The sequence below is a fragment of the Phacochoerus africanus genome, chromosome 3 (assembly GCF_016906955.1).
Source record: "Phacochoerus africanus isolate WHEZ1 chromosome 3, ROS_Pafr_v1, whole genome shotgun sequence".
Lineage (NCBI taxonomy): Eukaryota > Metazoa > Chordata > Mammalia > Artiodactyla > Suidae > Phacochoerus > Phacochoerus africanus.
In genome coordinates, this window is record NC_062546.1 from 43,961,536 (window position 1) to 43,982,341 (window position 20,806).

Below are 20,806 nucleotides of genomic sequence, written 5' to 3' on the forward strand. Positions count from 1 at the left end.
CAGGGATCAAACCCAAATCCTCATGGATCTCAGTCAGGTTTGTTAACCACTGAGCCACGAAGGGAACTCCCCCTGTTATCTTTTTTTATAACATCCTGGAATCTGATTACAGATCTGCTGGCCTCTAATCAAAATAGCTCCGAAGACCTCAGAACCTCTTTCTTGAGAATCTGAGTGTTTTTATTCAAATATCAACTAACTGGAACTGCCTATAGTTTATGGACCCACTTCCCTTAGTCATTCCAGACCTATCCTGGTCTTTTTACGCTCAGATTTGACTCTAGTAATGTTTTTTACTTTTGAGGTAATCAGAATAAAAAGAATAGCTAACAGTCACTGAGTCCAGCCTACATAGCAGACACCGTGTTAATTGACAACAACCTTGTGTCAAAAGTAAAATAGGTTAGATCAAAACTGTAACCCCTGTAGGGTATAGCTATTAGTGATAAGGCTAAACACTCTAAAGTACAGTGGTTCTGCACACAGATATGGAAATGGCATTAATTCATAGTCTAAGTCACGGTTCTTTTGCTAGAATTGGAAGCCATGCAGAAATCCATCTTGGATGAAACAACATCACTACATCCTGTCAGAATGCAGAGTCTGAATTCTTTTGCATGTTTAAGGACTGTGGTTTGGTTCTTCTGTTAAAGTTGTTACAAAGGGAGTTCTGGTTGTGGCTCAATGGTAACAAACCCAACTGTAGTATCCACGAGGACTCAGGTTTGATCCCTGACCTTGCTTAGTAGGGTAAGGATCCAACGTTGCCATGAGCTGTAGTGTAGGTTGCAGACTGGGCTCCGATCCTGTGTTGCTGTGGCGTAGGCTGGCAGCTGCATCTCCAATTCGACCCCTAGACTGGGAACTTTCATATGCTGAAGGTGTGGCCCTAAAAAAAGAAATAGTGATGAAGTATAATTTTTAAAGGAAAACCTAACTTCATTGTGGTTCAGAGAAAGTATATATAAAGAAAATAATATTGATGCATGAGCATTTCCAAAGATTCAAATGGCTTTCCCAGCAAGTAATGTTGCTTCTTACAATTGCTTACTAAACATTTAGTGTTGCTTTAGAAGTTTCCCTAGTCTGATTTCTTATTCTTTGTTATTCTCTGTTTAAGTCAACAACATAGCTCTTTTTGTTAATTGACATTGCAGTGTAAGGGAGTTCCCTTCATGGCTCAGCAGCTAAGGAACCTGACTAGCGTCCATGAGGATACAGGTTCAATCCCTGGCCTCGCTCAGTGGGTTAAGGATCTGGCATTGTCATGAGCTGTAGTATAGGTCACAGACGCAGCTCAGACCCTGCAGCTGAAGCTCCAATTCAACCCCTAGCCAGGGAACTTCCATGTGCCTCGGGTGTAGCCCTAAAAAGCAGAAAAAGAAAAAAACATTGCAGTGTAGGAGTTCTCCTGGTTAAGGATCTGGCATTGTCACTGCAGAGGCTTGGGCTGCTTCTGTTGCACGGGTTTGATCCCTGCCCTGGGAACTTCCACATGCCATGGAATTAGCCAAAAACAAAACAAAACAAAAATTGCAGTATATCTTAACTAAAAACTTTTTTAACAGCCAACTCTTATTAGGATGCAGTATTCTGCTGCTTATGGCGGTGTACAGATGTAATTTGAGAGTTTTTTTGATTTTGTTCTTTTCTTTCAACTGTTGACCTTAGGTGCTGATGCTAAGGTGCTATGAGCTTTCAGAACTTTTGGAGAGACTACAAAGTTTTGGTTGTTATGGTACCTTTAGTTGGACTCATACATTTGGGGTGGCACAAAATCAAAAGCAGCCCTGTTTTCCAAATTCCCAACAAGGACAACCTTCCTGAGCCGGAACACCTGGCCCTTGCAAGTCCTGAGAAGAACCACACCCAAGGGAAATAGCAGGCCTGCACTCTCAGGTGAGTTTGATTTAATCTGGTCACCAAATGGTAAATTCCAACAATGAAAAACATAATCTTGGACTTTAAGAAGGCAGAGGATTCTGGCAAGAAAAAGCCTAAGTGGATGAGTTACCTGTTGTTTTTATTATAAACGGCTAACAAAATATTATCCTACGGTTGCTTCTAGAAAAGTTTGTTCCACAGAACCCTTTGACACTTGCCTGGCACACGTGGATGAGAAGATAAAGAAAGGGCAGTCAGTCTATCACTTGTCCTGTCTTTTTCACTACCAGCATCACCAGTGTCATGAATGATCCAAAGGAGCAGTCGATCCCTGGCCATAGGTCCATGCCAAAGTGTACAAGTCTGGAGCTTGCAGAAAAGTTCTTTGATTATCATTCTTTGTTTTTTCCAATAGAGAAAACTAATTGTACTTATTCCATAGTATCCACAGTTGGCCCTCCATATCTACAGGTTTCCTATCTGCAACTTCCACATCCGTGGATTCAGCCAACCGTGGATCAAAATTTTTTTTTTTTTTTTTTGTCTTTTAGGGCCACACCTGTGGTATATGGAGGTTCCCAGGCTAGAGGTCGAATCAGAGCTATAGCCACAGCTATACCACAGCCACAGCAACGCAGGATCCTAGCTGCATCTGCAATTTGGCACACTAAGCTCACAGCAACTCCGGATCCTTAACCCACTGAGCGAGGCCAGGGATGGAACCTGCATCCTCGTGGATACTAGTCAGGTTCATTAACCGATGAGCCACAACGGGAACTCCAACCATGGATCAAAAATATTTAAGGAAAAAAAAATTCCAGAGCGTTTCAAAAAAACAAAACTTGAATTTGCCACATTAGTAATGATTTACCTAGCATTTACATTGTATTAGTATTATGAGTAATTTAGAGATGGTTTAAAGTATGGCAGAGGATATGCCTAGGTTATATGCAAAGGCTACACCATTTTATATGAGGGACTTGAGCATTTGTAGAGTTTGGTATTTGTGGCAGGTCCTGGAACCTGTCCCCCATGGATACCAAGAAATGACTAATATTTTTAAAATAATTTGTTACTTTTCAGTCACTGAAATAAGAGGATATAGTTAGATAATTCAGATCTGTAGTATACTATGAATCCCAAAATCCAGAACATTCTAAAATCTAAAAGCTTTTGTCACAACTCCTTAGGTAGTTGATCTTAACTGAAAGAAAGCGATTTATAGACTTTAGTCCACTTAATATGAATATTTAGTTTCACTGCAGAAATATTGTTTTTGAGTGTTACACATTGCTTTTGACTGTTGATTAGAGGTTTTGTTTGTTTGTTTGTTTTGCTTTTTAGGGCCGCACCCATGGCATATGGAGGTTCCCAAGCTAGGGGTCTAATTGAAGCTACAGCTATAGGCCTACACCATAGCTCACAGCAACACTGGATCTTTAACCCACTGAGCGAGTCCAGGGATTGAACCTTCAACATCATGGTTCCTAGTTGGATGCATTTCCGCTGTACCATGACGTGAACTCCCTATTGCTTTGGGATGTTAAACACTATATTATTTCGACTATGGTTGATAAAATATACTCTATATTGGGGAGTTCTTGTTTTGGCTCCGTGGGTAAAGAAACCAACTAGTATCCATAAGGATGCAGGTTTGATCTTGGGTCTCTCTCAGTGGGTTAAGGATCTGGTGTTGCTGCAAGCTGTGGTGTAGGCTGGCAGCTGTAGCTCTGATTCAGCCCCTAGCCTGGGAACCTCCATATGCTGCAGGTGCGGCCCTAAAAGGAAAGAAAAATTTTAAAATATATATATACACACTATTTTGTATATCTAAAAATTCAAAAAATTCTGAATCATGAAACTCATCTGACTGCGGATAGAGAACTGTGGCCCTGTAAGTATGGAACATGTTTTTTTTTGTTTTTGTTTTTGTTTTTTAACTTGCTTCACCAACGGTATATGGAAGTTTCTGGGCCAGGGATTGAATCCAAGCTATAGCTGCAGCCTACACCACAGCTGTGGCAACACTGGATCCTTTAACCCATGCACTGTGCCAAAGATCAAACCCGTGCCTCCAGAGCGACCTGAGCCTCTGCAGTCAGATTCTTTACCCACTGCTCCACAGCAGGAACTCTGGAATATCTTCATTTTAACTTATCATTTTGACCTTAATGTAAGTAGCAATGTCCTAAAAGTTGAAGGACATCAAAAGAATGTGCTTATCAGTCCCCTATTTTTTAAAAATTTTTTACTTTTATTACGGAAAATTGCAAGCATAACCCAAAATAGACGCCATAGTATCCGTCTCCCAGCTTTAACGATTATCAATATTTTGCCAATCTTTTTTATCTATCCTTCCCCACTCCCCTCTTTTTTAATTGCTGAAATATTTTCAAGCAAATCTCAATCTGCAATATGTATCTTTAATAGTAAGGATAAACATATACAATCACAATGCTATAAAATTTGGTTGTGTTGATCACTGTATAGGTATAAATGTAATAAAATCCACTGAGTAATAAAAAGAATAGATAATCATGGAAAAAAATAAATTGTTTATTTATTTTTTATTTTTTTGTCTTTTTGCCTTTTCTAGGGCCGCTCCTGTGGCATATGGAGGTTTCAGGCTGGGGGGTAAATTGGAGCTGTAGCCACCAGCCTATGCCAGAGCCGCAGCAATGCAGGATCCAAGCCATGTCTGCGACCTACACCACAGCTCACGGCAACACCAGATCACCAACCCACTGAGCAAGGCCAGGGATTAAACCCGCAACCTCATGGTTCCCAGTCGGATTTGTTAACCACTGAGCCACGATGGAAACTCCAAAATAAAATTATTTTAAAGAAACAAATACAATCACAAGTGCATTATCACAATGAAAAAATTAATGGTAACTCTTACTATCGAACTTTCTATTCTAGCAAGAAGCATTCATACACAATACATGAACATGAGTCAGTAAACTATTTACAAAATAAGCAGTGGGCTGGATATGGCCCATGGGCTGTAATTTGCCAACCACTATGATTCGTGCAATCCATTATTTCATTAGGGGTTGCAAAATGGTGCTGTTCAAATTCTGTCATTCTTTCTCCATGCATTAGCTAGAACAACTTTCCCTCATCAACCATTCAGTTACCCCTCAAAAAGCACTTAAACACGAAAAGCAAGATAATGCTTTATTTCCCTTTCATTTTTTTTTTAAATAATGAGTTAATATGCTAGCAGCAATGATGGATTTTGTTTTCAATGGCAGTATGAATTCATGGGTTTGCATAAATTTGAATTATCTCAGTCTATTACTGTCAGTATTCTTTTTAATGCCTAAATTGTCCTATATCAGATTCCCTCCAAGTTGACTCCTGTGCCATTTGTTTTTCCTATGCCCTTTGATCTGATCCAAGTGGTTTTGAATGACATTACTTTTTAGCAGAAAAAGTCCCCAGTTCATCTAGTTTGTTTCTTGCCTCTGACCTAGAATCAGCCATTTCTCCAAGGAACCCTGATTCCTTTTAGGAAAAAAAGGTTACCTGTTTATATTTCTTTAAATCATATTTTGTAACTCTGAAACAGAATACAGTCATTTAAGTTTTACTATTATTTTCATTGTTATCCATCACTGCAAAAAGCCCATCCGCCAGGCCTATGCATCCAGAAATACTCAGGGCGAGTCATGTAATGGCAGCTTTTTGAATAATGGGTCACATTGTTGGGAAGAGAAAAATATAGCCAAGCTGACACTTCCAAACAGATTCATTCTATAAGCCAGCCTTGTGTTACGTTTCTTTTCTTTTTTGCAATTGTATTTTATTTTGTTTAGATCTAGACATAGGACCACAAGACAGAAAGCTTTGATATTCTCACGATGATTTGGGAGTCACCAATATTCTCAATGGTTTCTTCCTTTCTCATTTTATAAAGCTGTTAAAATATATAACTTCTGGTCTCACGACCACAAATTGTTATGGGTGTCAGTTTGACATCTTCCTGTGAAAAGTTGCATGTCAGTATTATATATTGAAAAGGAACTAGAGAAATCATTTTATTGATCATGGTCTCTGCCATAATGCATGGTGTATGTTCCTGTGTTGTCACATGCAAATTTACACATGGGAGTCACTTCACTAAGGTTTCATTTAAATGTATTTCACAGATTTTACTTAATCTGAAATAAACAGTGAGGAGTGCCTGTCGTGGCTCAATGGTTTAACAAATCCAACTAGTATCCATGAGGACACAGGTTCAATCCCTGGCCTCGCTTACTGGATTAAGGATCTGGCATTGCCATGAGCTGTGGTGTAGGTCTCAGACTCAGCTCGGCTCCCGCATTGCTATGGCTGTGGCATAGGCCAGCAGCTACAGCTCCAATTCTAGCCCAAGCCTGGGAACGCCCAGATGCCGTGGGTGCAGCCCTAGAAAGACAAAAAAAAATCTTTTAAATAAAATAAAATAACCAGTGAAATAATATTTAAGTACCTTGACTATTCCTTGCACAAGATGAACAGAAACTTTTTTTTTTCCTCCTCGTGCCATAAAAAAACAATGACTGTAGGAGGTCCTGTTGTGGCTCAGTGGTTAACAAATCTGACTAGGAGCCATGAGGTTGTGGGTTCAATCCCTGGCCTTGCTCAGTGGGTTAAAGATCCGGCGTTGCCGTGCACTGTGGTGTAGGTTGCAGATGTGGCTTGGATCCCACATTGCTGTGGCTCTGGCATAGGCCGGCGGCTATGGCTCCGATTGGACCCCTAGCCTGGGAACTTCCATATGCCGAGGGAGTGGCCCTAGAAAAGGCAAAAAGAAAAAAAACAAAACAAAAAACATTGACTGTAGCTTTATCATTGCAGGCAAAAAACTGGCTATCGTTGCCTTCACTTTATTTGGGCCCAGTTGCCATGGTTACAGCCCTTTAACTAAATTGGGAGGAGCAGCAACCAAAGTAACACTTTGCATAACATTCCCTTGTTCTTTGAGCATCTTGGAATCACCTTTTTGATCTGTATTGTCCTGTGCCATAGTCTGCTCTAGGTAGTACTGTAGTGTGAGTGGGTTAGTTTTATTTATGCTAAATACTGTCCAAGTGGTTAGCATGGTTAACATATTCCTGAGAATAACTGATCATTGGCTGGACCTTACCTTCAGTGCACCAAGCCTCAACAGCTGTCTATGAGCTGAGATTTTTATTCCTTCCACATGTTATTATACTATCAGAATTTTATGCCTCAGGAAAGCTGCTTCCAGCCTTGATAAGCAAACTAGTACAAGTGTTAGCATACTTGGTAAATAAAAACATTTATAGTATTTATACTCTTTGAGATCAAATTGCAAATCACATCCCACTTTTCTCCTTGTCATCCAGCACATTTCCTGGTTTTTGTATTGATTGTCGTTAACCAGAATTTGAGGGAGGATCAGGTGTGATCCTCATTGATTGATAGAGTAAAACTACAAAAAATTTCTCTGAATTTAGAAATGTTTAAAAGATGATTTATTTTCTGGTAAATGTGTTGTTCAGGTTTATCCAGCTATAGAGTGTATCTATATTAGGAATACTAACAGTTATCTTATTTTCGTAACTATTTACAAGCAGGATCTGATATAAATGCACTTATATTGAGACCTAACATTTCCAAGCAAACCAAAGTTAGAGGAAGAAGCAACACCAGATCTTAATATATAAGAGAATAAAAACATTTAGGACTTTTTTTTGATTCACAGACCAAGCTCTATGAGTTTTATTATATATCATTTCTCTTCTAGAAGCATATCATACTCAAATAACTACTATAAGCTTTCTAGCTGTGTTGTGCATTTCAAAATTATTAAAAATATCAGTATTCTTATAGAGATTCATTGAAGAGTAAAGAAATGAGTATTTAGAAGTTCCCTGGTGGCTCAGTGGGTTAAGGCTCATGCTTTGTCACTGTTCAGTCCACGGCCCAGGGAACTTCTGCATGCTGTCAGTGCAGCCAAAAAAGAAGAAAGAAAAATTAGGCGTTCTTCTTATGGTGCAGCAGAAATGAATCCATGAGGATGCGGGTTCAATCCCTGGCCTTGCTCAGTGGGTCTGGGATCCAGTGTTGCTGCAAGCTGTGGTGTAGGTCGCAGATGAGGCTCAGATCCCATGTTGCTTGCTGTGGCTGTGGTATAGGCTGGCTGCTGAAGCTCCAGTTTGATCCCTAGCCTGGAAACCTCCATATGCTGCAGGTGCAGCCTGAAAAAGAAAAAGAAATTAATGTTTAGTCTAAATTGATTGACATTTCTCATTTTCTGGTGGTTTGTGCCAATGGCTAGTTCCTTCTAAAGGAGCAGAGCAGGAGTTCCCGTCCTGGCACAGTGGTTAACAAATCCGACTAGGAACCATGAGGTTGCGGGTTGGATCCCTGCCCTTGCTCAGTTAACGATCCGGCGTTGCCGTGAGCTGTGGTGTAGGTTGCAGATGCAGCTCGGATCCTGCGTTGCTGTGGCTCTGGCGTAGGCTGGTGGCTACGGCTCCGATTAGACCCCTAGCCTGGGAACCTCCATATGCTGCAGGAGCGGCCCAAAAAATGCCAAAAAGACAAAAAAAATAAAAAAATAAAGGAGCAGAGCATTGAAATTAATTATTAAAATACAGTCTATAAAATGTTTTGGAATTATTTCTCTAAAATGTTTTATTTTTATTCTTATAGAAAAAAGCAGCTTTGAATCTGTGCTTGAGATTGAAAGAAGAGATGAAAAGTAGCAGTTGGATCAGAAAGAACTGGCTTCTTGTAGCTGGGGTTTCCTTCATAAGCATCCATCTCGGAACCTATTTTATGCAGAGGGCTGCAAAACAGTCTGTAAAATCTCAGTCTGGAAGCAAACAAAAGAGTTTGAATAATGAAGTAAAATAAATCTTTAAAATTACTAGTATGTCATTAAATCATTACATGCTGATTAGCTTCCTAAGCATGGAGCTAAGTATTTAATTTTATAGCCACAAGGCTGCGCAGTGAGACCTGCATTCCTGAAGAATCTTTTTTTCCACTGTTAAACCCCACGACAATACAATAAATAGAAAACTATGGTTCACAGAATAAAAGCTGTCTTGACAAATTACTACCTGAAGTAAGATGTCTCGGTTAGAAGCTAAAAGGCCCTCATTATGTAAAAGCGAACCACTGACAAGCGAGAGAGTGAAGGCCACACTCTCTGTCTTGAAAGGAGTCGTCACATCCTGCTACGGGCCAGCAGGGAGGCTGAAGCAGCTGCACAATGGCCGTGGGGGCTCCGTGTGCACCACCTCCCAGTCAGCTGCCCTTCTCGCCAGCCTGCCAGTCACCCAGCCCATCTTAAAGATCCTGACGACCTCTGTGCAGAATCACGTGTCCTGCTTCAGTGACTGTGGCTTATTCACAGCCATTCTCTGCTGCAACCTGGTTGAAAATGTTCAGGGAGTAGGCTTGACAACCACCACTGCCATTAAATTAAATAAGCATCTTTTGAGCCTCTGCACCGAGTACCTAAAATCTGAGATCTGTGGTTGTCGCATCCCTATCGACTTTGGTAGCACTCAGCTCCTCCTCTGTTTGGTGCGCAGTCTATTAACAAGTAAACCAGCCTGTATGCTCAACAGAGAGGAGGTCGAGCACATCAGTACTTTGATTCTGAGAGCCTTTCTGCTTACCGTTCCAGAAAACGCCAAAGACCGCATCATTTTAGGAAAGAGTATAATTGTCCCTTTAAAAGGTCAGAGAGTTATAGATTCTACTGTGTTACCTGGAGTACTTATTGAAATACCAGAAGTTCAAATGATGAAGATCTTACCTATCAAAAAGTCAGATTCCTTCAAGGTGGCACTCTTCTGTGCATCTTTATCCGGAGACCTTTCTGAGACTGGAGAAGGGACTGTGGTGCTCAGCCATGGAGTTTCTCTTGAAAACGCAGTCCTGGACCAGTTGCTTAACCTAGGGAGGCAGCTAGTTAGTGATCACGTAGATCTTGTCATGTGCCAAAAAGTTATCCACCCATCTTTGAAACAGTTTCTCAGAACACATGGTGTTATTGCCATGGACAGAGTTGGAGTGGCTCTAATGGAACCCCTGAGTAAAGTGACAGGTAAAAAGCACTCAGCTTTTGCTCCTTATGGTTAATCAGTCACACTTCTTTTGAGCAGAGATATTCTTGGTGTGTGTCACTGTTAACATCCTGACAGATCTGAGAAGCCGCCCACCTCAGAGCATGTATGAGTATCATTTCTGGCAGCAAAGGTTGTTTCTGAAAAAGATCCTGTATTGTTCACGTATTAAAAATCAAGTGATGATGGCTATTTTCTAGGAATTTTCCAGCCCCGTAAATGTATGCAGAGCCTGTCATAGTTTAAAACTGTGAACCCCCAAACATTTTACAGATTACTGAGAAAGCTACCATTCTCGTAATCATATAAAAGTCTTTCATACTTTTTTATTATTTTTAATTTTTTTTGTCTTTTTGCCTTTTCTTGAGCCGCTCCCATGGCATATGGAGATTCCCAGGCTAGGGGTCGAATCGGAGCTATAGCTGCTGGCCTATGCCAGAGCCACAGCAACTTGGGATCCGAGTTGTGTCTGCGACCTACACCATAGCTCACAGCAACGCCAGATCCTTAACCCACTGAGCAAGGCCAGGGATCGAATCCACAACCTCATGGTTCTTAGTCGGATTCGTTAACCACTGAGCCACGACGGGAACTCCAAGTCTTTCATATTTTAAAACAAAATTCTTCTACTTGAGTTTTACAAAGGTCTAATGTCACAAAGCTCGCAAGTCACATTGTATTCAGAAGGTAATTTTGCAGGTAGAATATCCCCTTTAATCCAGCTCCAACAAACAACTGTGCTTCTGCCCAAATCCTAATTTGGAGGGGTGGGTACAAACGCATGCATGCACACATATATGTGTGCACATGCATGGACTAGCTTTAAATATCCCAGTATTTCCAGCTGAGCCCCTTGGGAGCTGGGACATCTTTTATTTCCAGTGCTTACAACAGGCCTCGTCCACAGTAGGGGTTCTGAATGTTAGCTGAATTTGTATGTATTTATTAACTTTGAGAATTATAACAAGCAAGAAATTCACTGTATTTCACAAAATCAGCAAGTTAGAAGCAGATGTAAGATTGGTGTTCACCTGTTAGAGTGAAAGAGAAATGACAACCTCAAGAGTTGTTGATGGGAGCTACTTTCCCACACACGCACATATATATATATATATTTTTTTTTTTTTTTGATAACTGCACACATGGCATATAGAAGTTTCTGGGTCAGGGATTGAATCCAAGCTGAAGCTGCAACCTATGCCTCCTTTAACCCACTGTACCTCCACAGTGACCCACCCAAGCTGCTACAGTCAGATTCTTAACTCACTGGCACTACAGTTGGAACTCCACTTTTCAATATTTCCAACTGCTTTGACACCTATTAGACAATCATTGGGGTTCCCATTGTGGTTCAGGAGTAATGAACGTGGCTAGTATCCATGACGTTGTGGGTTTGATCCCTGGCCCAGCTCAGCAGGTTAAGGATCAGGCATTGCGGTGAGCTTCGGTATAGGCCAAAGATGTGGCTTGGATCTGGCATTGTGTGACTGTGGTGTAGGCCAGCAGCTGCAGCTCCAATGTGGCCCCTAGCCAAATTAGAATTTCTGTATGCCCCCCCCCCCCGCAAAAAAGGTAACCATTGCAGATCAATTTCAACTTGTAATTTGTTAGACTTATAAGTTTAATAAGTTGTTAAAAATGTAGAAGTTGACTATTTTTAATCTTATTATAAATCATCATAAAGGAGAAGTATGAATGCCAGTGTTGAATCCCCAATATCTCTTAGCTGTTGACCTACCTCTGTAAGACTGAAATGATCACCAGAGTGGAAATTGTTAAGAAATAATGGAAATTGTTCTTTGGAACTCACTGGTGATGTTATGGGTCAGACACATAACCTTAAATATTTACTGGCTTTTCATCCATCAGGTGATTTCCAGTTGTGAATATTGAGTATTACAGATTATGTAGTCAATTTTTAAACTATGGAGGATTTTTCCATAAAAACAATATTATAGGGAGTTCCTGTCATGGCTCAGTGGTTAACAAATCCGACTAGAGACCATGAGGTTGCGGGTTTGATCGCTGGCCTCACTCAGCAGGTTAAGGATCTGGCGTTGCTGTGAGCTGTGGTGTAGGTCAAAGATGCAGCTCAGATCCTGCATGGCTGTGGCTCTGGCGTAGGCTGGTAACAACAGCTCTGATTAAGACCCCTAGCCTGGGAACCTCCACATGCTGCGGATGCAGCCCTAGAAAAGACGGAAAAAAAAACAAACAAAAAAAAACCAATATTGTAAGTGGGCACTGGCTTTCCATGCCAGCCCACAATTTATATTTATCCCATTTGTAATTAGAACATGGTAGAACATGAAAAGACCCATTTTATTTGAAAATGGATGTGAGGTTTTCAAGTATTTGCAGTTACTTCTTTAGTTAGAAGTGTTATCAAGAGACTGCAGGAGTTCTCGTCATGGCTTAGCAGTTAACGAACCCGACTAGTATCCATGGGGACGCAGGTTTCATAGCTGGCCTTGCTCAGTGTTGGCCATGAGCTGTGGTGTAGGTCGCAGACATGGCTCGGATCTGATGTTGCTGTGACTGTGGTGTAGGCCAAAGCTACAGCTCTGATTCAGTCCCTAGCCTGGAGAACTCCATATGCTGCAGGTGTGGCCCTAAAGTAGCAAAAAAAAAATCCTCATTATGGATGATCTAGGTTAAGTAATGGATTACTGTACTTGGATGACTGGTGGTGTGAAGCTTGTCATAGCTTACAGAGCATTTTTAACATCTGATTTGGTGTAGTTGTGAAATACATATGATTATCCCTATTTTACTCTCCTACGGGGAAGCCCACCCAGAAATGTTAAATGACATGAGTGATTTGCTCCCTATCAGTGGCTGATAAGGAGGAAAACTGATCCTCTCCTTACAAATTCTGTTGGTTCCACCCTATGAAATTATACAAAATGTAGGGGATTCTTTTTCTCATATAAGTTTTAGGTCACTGAAGTATTTATTCTTCTGGATTTCAGAAGAAAGGATATTTCAAGAAGTGAAATTGTTCCTGATTATTTTCTGAGCTTTTCCAAAGTTTTTGTACTGAAAGTATTTTAGAAATTACTCAGGTTCAATCCCTGGCCTCACTCAGTGGGTTAAGGATCCGGCGTTGCCGTGAGCTGTGGTGCAGGTCACAGACATGGCTCAGATCCCACGTTGCTGTGGCTCTGGCGTAGGCCGGCAGCTACAGCTCTGATTAGACCCCTAGCCTGGGAACCCCAATATGCTTCGGGTGCAGCCCTAAAAAAGACAAAAGACCAAAAAAAAAAAAAGAATAACCAAGTAAGAGAATGTCACATACTTTATTTTGGTATAATTTAGGTTGTTGTTCATGTGCAAACAGTTGTTAAGAAAAAAAAAATCCTGTATGTTAAGTGGAGCCCTAAGGGAACTCAACTATGCAGCTATTCAAATAGCTTAATTTGTGTGTTTTAAGAGCCACCTTTTAAAAAATAACCTGGGAGTCCCTGTAGTGGCTCAGCAGTAACAAACCAAGACTAGTATCCATGAGGACTCGGTTCAATCCCTGGTCTTGATCAGTGGGTTAAGGATCTAGCGTTGCCATGAGCTGTGATGTGGGTCACAGATGGTGCTCAGATCCTGTGTTGCTGTGGCTGTGGCGGAGGCCTGCAGCTGCAGCTCTGATTCCACCCCTAGCCTGGGAAGTTCCATATGCCAAGGGTGCAGCCCTAAAAGAACAAACAGAAAAAAATAAAATAAAATAAATTAAAACATATAAAATAGCCTGCCTTCTCACTTTATCCATATTCCAGATTAGTGGCATTCTTAATTTGGGGTCTCTGATCCCTGAATGGGCCTCCAGCATTCCTGGACTTCCTGAAAAATGTATGCAAAATTGTGTGTGCCTTTTTCTGGAGGGTACAAAATAGCTTCTAACAGATGTTCAAAGAAGTCTAAGCCAAAAGAACCTCTTCTTTATTTGCATATAATTTTAATAACAATACTGCACATTTCATAGGTTTAAGAAGATGCATCTTATTTATTCATCCTTTTTCCTATTTTAAAGGACTTTTATATTGGCTAAGGATAAATATTATAGTTTTAAGTGATTGTATGCTCCATCTTTACTCATCCATTTTGTGTTTCCTAAACTTTCTTTTAAAAATAGGAACACAGCCCATTGGTTCCCTAAATTCAGTCTCTCCCAGTAGTTATGGAAGTGTGAAAGATTGGTGCACTGCAAAATTTGGCTTCAAACATTTTTTTCATCTTATTCCCAATGAGACAACTGTCTGCAGCTTGCTTCTCTGCAACAGAAATGACACAGCCTGGGATGAGCTGAAGGTAGGTAATAAACTTTGAATTTTATAACAAGGGTCTGAGGCAGGGATTAAATAATCACTCAGATACTGTCACTTTTTTTTTTCACATCAGTGAGCTATGCTTTTTTTTTTTTCTTCCTTATTTTACTAGATGGTATACAAAGCAAAAACAACAAAAATATGAGAAATTTACAAGTAAGCTGATTTAATCATTTGTGACATTACCAAAACTTGGCATGTGTTGCCTTATTATTTCTAGTATTTTACAAGCAATGTAAAAGTCCTTAATGGGAACTTTTCTTACAAAATTAACTTATGTACTGGTTGATGCTAATGTATATGAAGAATTCACTTAAAAAATTGGTTTTCCGAGTTCCCATCATGGCTCAGGGGTTAACAATCTGACTAGTATCCATGAGGATGCAGGTTCAATCCCTGGCCTTGCTCATTGGGCTAAGGATCCCGAGTTGCTGTAAGCTGTGTGTAGGCTGCAGTCCTGCGTTGCTGTGGCTGTGGCACAGGCCAGCAGCTGTAGCTCCGATTAGACCCCTAGGCTGGGAACCTCCATATGCAGAGGGTTCGGCTCTACAAAGCAAAACAAAAACAAAAATGTGGTTCTCCAGCAGTTCCCATCCCTCAACAGAAACAAATCTGACTAGTATCCATGAGGACACAAATGCAATCCCTGGCCTCACTCAGCGGGTTAAGGATTTGGCATTATTGTGAGCTGTGGCGAGGGTCGTAAACATGGCTTGGATCTGGCATTGCTGTGGCTATGGTGTAGGCCAGTAGCTACAGCTCTGATCCAACCCCTAGCCTGGGAACCTCCAGATGCCATGAGTATGGCCCTCAAAAGACAAAAATAAATTTTTTAAAAATTGGTTCTCCAGTTACACCCATCATCCACCTCTTAACAGAGTGTGTTGTTCATGATTAGCAGTAGCACATGCAGCTTTTAGACAGAGGAAGTGATGACCCACAGTATTGGTCACAGACTTGAGGAACACGTGCTCAAGGACGTATGCTTGGTGAATATTCATTGTCTGTGTGTGTTTACTACAGCTGGGTTGGATCATTTCCGTGGCAACTTGAAATACTAGAGCATTCTTACAACTAATTAATTTAGACTGAAGTACTTTCTTGGTAGACATCCTAGCACACCTTGCTAACCCTGTTGCTGTGAGGCCATCCACTTGTGAATCTCAATGTGAGAGCTAAATGTATGTGAAAGGAAATATTAATGTGGTCCCTGAAAACAGATATCTGGCTAAAGTATTTTTCTTTCATCTCTAATCTTTATTATGGCAAAATGTATTCATCACATGACAACCTTGATGACTGGTTTTCTTCTTTTGCAATTGAAATGAGGCTCTTTAAGTCCACTATCTAGGTTGCCTTGAGAACATGGTTCTGTTTCTTTGTGTTTCCCATGTCAGTGTCAGATTCTGATGATTCGTTTCTTTTTTAGCTCACATGTCAAACAGCACTGCATGCTTTGCAGTTAACAATCAAGGAACCCTACGTTTTGTTGGGAGGTGGCTGTACTGAAACTCATTTGGCGGCATATATCAGACACAAGGTGGGTTAGATAGTCCTTAGATTATCTGAATTCTCAGTAACTTTCATTTTATAAAATAATAAGCTGAATCATAACACTCTGGAGCCTTTAACGTTTAATTTCTCAGTAGTCTTGAAATCTAATATTATATTTGAAAACAGTTGTGGAAAATAACACAAATATAAGGTAATACCTTTATCACAGTGATTCATAGTAATCCAATCTTTTAGAAAGTGATCACATTCTTTGAGTATTACCTAAATATACTGTGTGTCAAAATGAGCATTCTGTAAATAGGAGTTGTCATCTTAAGAGATCTCAACCGCTATGCTACAGTAATAATTGTGGGGTTTTTTTAGTTGAGTTTTTTAAATTAAAATATAGTTGATTATCTTATATCTTGTGCCTACAGTAATAATTGTTATGCACAATGAAAGTATTCAGACTTTATAAAATACTTCAGTACCTTCTGGAACTTTGAGAAAAAACTTAATTTCATTTATTAATACATTCTAATTATTAGATTCTATTATAATTTTTAAATTGGTTTCACTTATGATGAGTATTAATTATATTAATAGAATGTTTATTAATATATGAAACTGCATTTCCTGGCAATAGATAAATTTAGTGTATCATAGTTCTTATTAGTTATTTCATTAACATGGACCTGCTTTTTTTGGAAATGGATACAAAAAGGTACGTATTTTCCAAGTTTTTGAGCTGATTCTCTGTTTGGTCAGCTCCCTAAGATGCCCAGGATTGGTGAGGGTATTAACCTTTTTTATAGAATACCCACCCTGCTTTGCCAATAATTTAAAATCTGTTTGATGATAAAGCCCATTCATGCAAAGTTATCAGAATATACATTATGTAAAACAAAACCCAACTGCCAATCTATTGATGCTGAATGGACAATAATACAGTCTGCAAATAGGACTGAGTAAACTAGAGTAAGTCTTTTGGAGAAAGAAAGTATCTTGAGTAGGATTTTGAGGAAACAATATAACATTAAAAATATGGGGAAAGAATATGCAATAGAGATGATCCTGTCTGGTTCCAACCTCCTGGGCAAAAGAAAAAAAAGTGGTCATTGTTTTTAAGTAGTTGGGATATGGGGTTTTGTTTGTTTGTTTTTTGCTTTCCTTTTAGGGGTGCACCTGTGGCATATAGAAGTTCCTCTGGGCTACGGGTCAAATCAGAGCTGGGACTAAAACTTACACCACAGCAACAGCATGCTGGATCCGAGCTGTATTTCCAAGCAATATTTACCAGGGACCAAACCCACATCCTCATGAATAAGACACTATGTTGGGTTCTTAACCTGCTGGGCTATGGGTCAAATTGGAGCTGCAGCTGCCAGCCTATGCCACAGCCACAGCTACGAGATCCAGGCTTGTGGCAACACTCAAACCTTAACCCACTGAGCAAGGCCAGGGATGGAATCCACATCCTCATGGATACTAGTGGGATTCTTAACTCACTGCGCCACAACAGGAACTACAGATTAGTTATTTTTTAAACATTAATGTGAAAATGACACATGCCCTTAAGTGGTTTTTGTCCCAGTAATAATATGTGTGTTCTCATTTTAAACAAATCTCAAACATTTGCCAAGTACAAGTAAGTCTTTCATTTGGGATATTTGTCTTCATGAGTCTCTTGCATGTATACAAAGACCTGTGAGTCATGCATCATGCCTTGCCCTTCATGTATTGAGCAGGCAGTACTGGGCAGTCCTTCAGAATATGTTGATGATGGGGTTTATTCTGATTCATTCACTCTGATAACATGAGGTTTTTGCTGTAATAACCACATTCAGGAATTAGCCTGGCCAGTTGACCTATCCGTACCCTTTAGCCTCATGCCCAACCCCTAAGGAAGTGAAAGTACTTTATGAATAATGGTTTGATCACAAATTTTTTTCAGAAACATTTTTATCGTATTAACTGCCCTGTGTTTTCAATGGTTTTATAACTCTTTAGACTCGTGATGAGCCAGAAAGTATTCTCAAAGGTGATGGATGTACCCAGACAGAACTCCAGCTGATGAGTGAAGCATTCTGCAGTGCACTCGAAACTCTCGCTGGCTCTTTGGAACACGATGGAGGTGAAATTCTCACTGACAGGAAGTATGGACACTTTTGGTCAGTTCAGGCAGATTCTCCCTCTGCTGTGAACTGGCCAGATTTGCTTTCAAGATGCGGCTGTGGACTCTACAGCAGCCAGGAGGAACTCGGCTGGTGTTTCTTAAGGGGTGCCCATCATCCTTTCATGCCACAGACCTGCCTTCCACGTGAAGCTTCGGGGTCAGCCAATGACCTGACCTTGGACTGTTTTACTGCCAAGCTTAGTGGCCTGCAGGTGGCTGTGGAGACTGCCAATTTGATTTTGGATCTTTCGTATGTCATTGAAGATAGAAACTGACATAAGGGAATAGCATGTTTATATTACAAAGAGAAAAACTGGCGAGGTGTCTCTCAAAGGCCTGTTCTGCCTATTTGGATTGATAATTCATAAAATTATAGATTTACTTATTTGAGGAAAAAAGACTGGATCCTTGAATAGAAATACCCTAAAATAATTCACGGTGGCCTAGCAGTGTTGCTGTGGCTCTGGCATAGGCCGGCGGCTGCAGCTCCGATTAGATCCCTAGCCTGGGAACCTCCATATGCCGCGGGAGTGGCCCTAGAAAAGGCAAAAAAGACCAAAAAAAAAAAAAATTAAGCGTTATTAAGGACATGATAATAATCTAGGGGATTCCACAGATACCACTGTACATCGTTCTAAATTTTTGTTCTCTTTATTTTGACATCATTCTAATAAGAGCATGTAGAATTTATTTTAATTCCTAAGAAAAATTCTGTGCTTTTGTTTGGATATACTCATTAAAGATATTTTTTACTTAGTAAATTTACATGTGTTTAAAATATAAAACTAGGAGTTCCTGTCATGGCTTAGTGGTTAATGAATCCGACTAGGAACAATGAGGTACGGGTTCAATCCCTGGCCTTGCTCAGTGGGTTAAGGATCCATTGTTGCCTTGAGCTGTGGCGTAGGTCGCAGATGTGCCTTGGACCCCACGTTGCTGTGGCTCTGGCTTAGGCAGTCAGCTACAGCTTCATTAGACCCCTAGCCTAGGACTCTCCATATGCCATGGGTACGGCCATAGAAAAGACAAAAAATAAATAAAGTGTAAAACTAGATTCCAAAGAATCTAGTTACATACCACTCATTCAAAAGTACTCAAACCACACATTTAGTAAAATTTCTGGGTTCTTTATCTGAGACTATCATTCCCTGGTTGGGTAATTGATATAGAAGCTAGTCTACCTGCAATTGCTAGTTTATATCATAGTTCTTCATTTTTGCTATTTTGTAGAAAAGTGTGATCAGGAGAAAAAATAGATTTATATACTAAGGAACATAGAGAAAAGAAGTGGAAAAGTTTATTTCTCTAATCCAGTAAGTAGTGCCAAGAAGAAACTAGAACAGCTTTCTGCATCAAAGTAAAGATACGTTCTATTAAGGAATGTGATTCGAATTGTATGCAAATGCAAGATGTCTTGATAAATTGCAGAAATACAGAATGCAGCTAGAGGAATCAGTTCAGAGTTGTAATATGCTATATTAAACTTCAGGAAAACTTTTTGAAAAGTTTGGAGGAAATTAAACAACCTAAGAGTCAATGATCAGATCTATAGCCATGATAGACAGAGGTAGAATGTTTAAGCAATTTCCTCCAATATTCTTGTAATCCAAAATAATTTTTACCTGGAGCCAAAGAAAAAATTACAGGAATTTTGGGAAAAAAAATCAGGTATACTTCAAGCTTTATAAAATATTTCTCTAGGAGTTCCCATTGTGGCACAACAGAAACAAATCCAACTAATATCAATGAGGATGTGGGTTCAATCCCTGGCCTTTTTCAGTGGGTTAAGGATCCAACATTGTCTTGAGCTCTGGTGTAAGTTGCAGATGCAGTTTGGATCCCCAGTTGCTGTGGCTGTGGTGTAGGCTGGCAGCTACAGCTCCGATTCAAGCCCTAGCCTGGGAATGTACATATGCCTTGCATTCAGCCCTAAAAAAGCAAAAAAAAAAAAAGTTTCCTCTAAAATTTTACTTCTTTTATTACTAGAGTCAAATAGGCAGAGTGGTAGGCGGCCACTGAGATGGCCCCCAGTGACCCCCTGCCTCCTGGTTTTTAGGCCCTTGTGCAACTCCCTTCATTTGAGGGAGGACTGGACTGTATAGTGACTCCTTTGAGTTTCCCAGTTCTCCCTCTGTGAACACACTGTCTTAGGGCAATTATCCTATGCCTGGTCCATCACTGCATGTTCGGACATAGCTTCTCTTCGTGGGTCTACAGATGGAGAGGAATTGAGCTCCAGAAACTGTACCTAAAGAACCACACCCGGGGAGCCTCACCCACCCTGACCTGACTTCAGTAATGACTTGATACTTTGAGCTGATGTTGTAACACAAGGAGACTTTCAGGGATCTAGGAAGGGTGTGAATAGAGTTTTCATGTGATGGGCAGCCTCTAAGACAGCTCCCACTGGAGCTGACTCCTGGGGTACACCCTTCAGGTGTAGGTGGGGCCAATGACTAGCTTTTAATGAGTGGAATACAGCAGAGTGATGGATGGTCACTGCTAATATTGGGTAGTCAAAAGATAGGCTTCTCTCTTGATCTCTCACTCACTGTGATGGTCCCCAGCTGCCAGACTGGAAGCTGCCCTAAGGAGAGGCCCTCATGGCCAGGGACTAAGGGAGGCTCCAGCCAACAGCCCGTAAGGAACTAAATCCTACCAACAACCACAAGACTGAATTTGGAAGCAGTTTGTCCCTAATAGGCCTTGAAATGAATGTAGCCTATATCACTGCAACCTCATAAGATGCCCTGAAATGGAGGGTCTAGAAAAGCCACGCCAGGATTGTCGTGTTGTTATTGTTTGTCTTTTTTAGGGCCACACCCACAGCATATGGA

The 20,806-nt window shown here is 40.4% G+C and overlaps 1 protein-coding gene across 2 annotated transcripts; it reads left to right on the top strand.

Moving 5' to 3' along the window:
- Positions 1–8,904: 8,904 nt before the first annotated feature.
- LOC125122852 (McKusick-Kaufman/Bardet-Biedl syndromes putative chaperonin-like) lies at positions 8,905–18,751 on the top strand. 2 transcript variants are annotated; one of them, XM_047771678.1, is made up of 4 exons: positions 8,905–9,961; positions 14,107–14,282; positions 15,729–15,839; positions 17,804–18,751. In XM_047771678.1, the coding sequence occupies exons 1-4, from the start codon at positions 8,977–8,979 to the stop codon at positions 18,242–18,244; spliced, it is 1,713 nt and encodes a 570-aa protein (XP_047627634.1). In that variant the 5' UTR covers positions 8,905–8,976; the 3' UTR covers positions 18,245–18,751. The 2 variants fall into 2 exon arrangements, with proteins under 2 accessions (XP_047627634.1, XP_047627635.1); XM_047771679.1 differs by having other exon boundaries at positions 8,905–9,592.
- Positions 18,752–20,806: the final 2,055 nt, after the last annotated feature.

Bases quoted from the DNA above. Each gene is read 5' to 3' on its own strand.
- LOC125122852 (XM_047771678.1), top strand. From the start codon at position 8,977: ATGTCTCGGTTAGAAGCTAAAAGGCCCTCATTATGTAAAAGCGAACCA. The intron at 9,962-14,106 runs GTAAAAAGCACT...TTTTAAAAATAG, and splicing joins ACCCCTGAGTAAAGTGACAG to GAACACAGCCCATTGGTTCC. The intron at 15,840-17,803 runs GTGGGTTAGATA...ATAACTCTTTAG, and splicing joins CGGCATATATCAGACACAAG to ACTCGTGATGAGCCAGAAAG.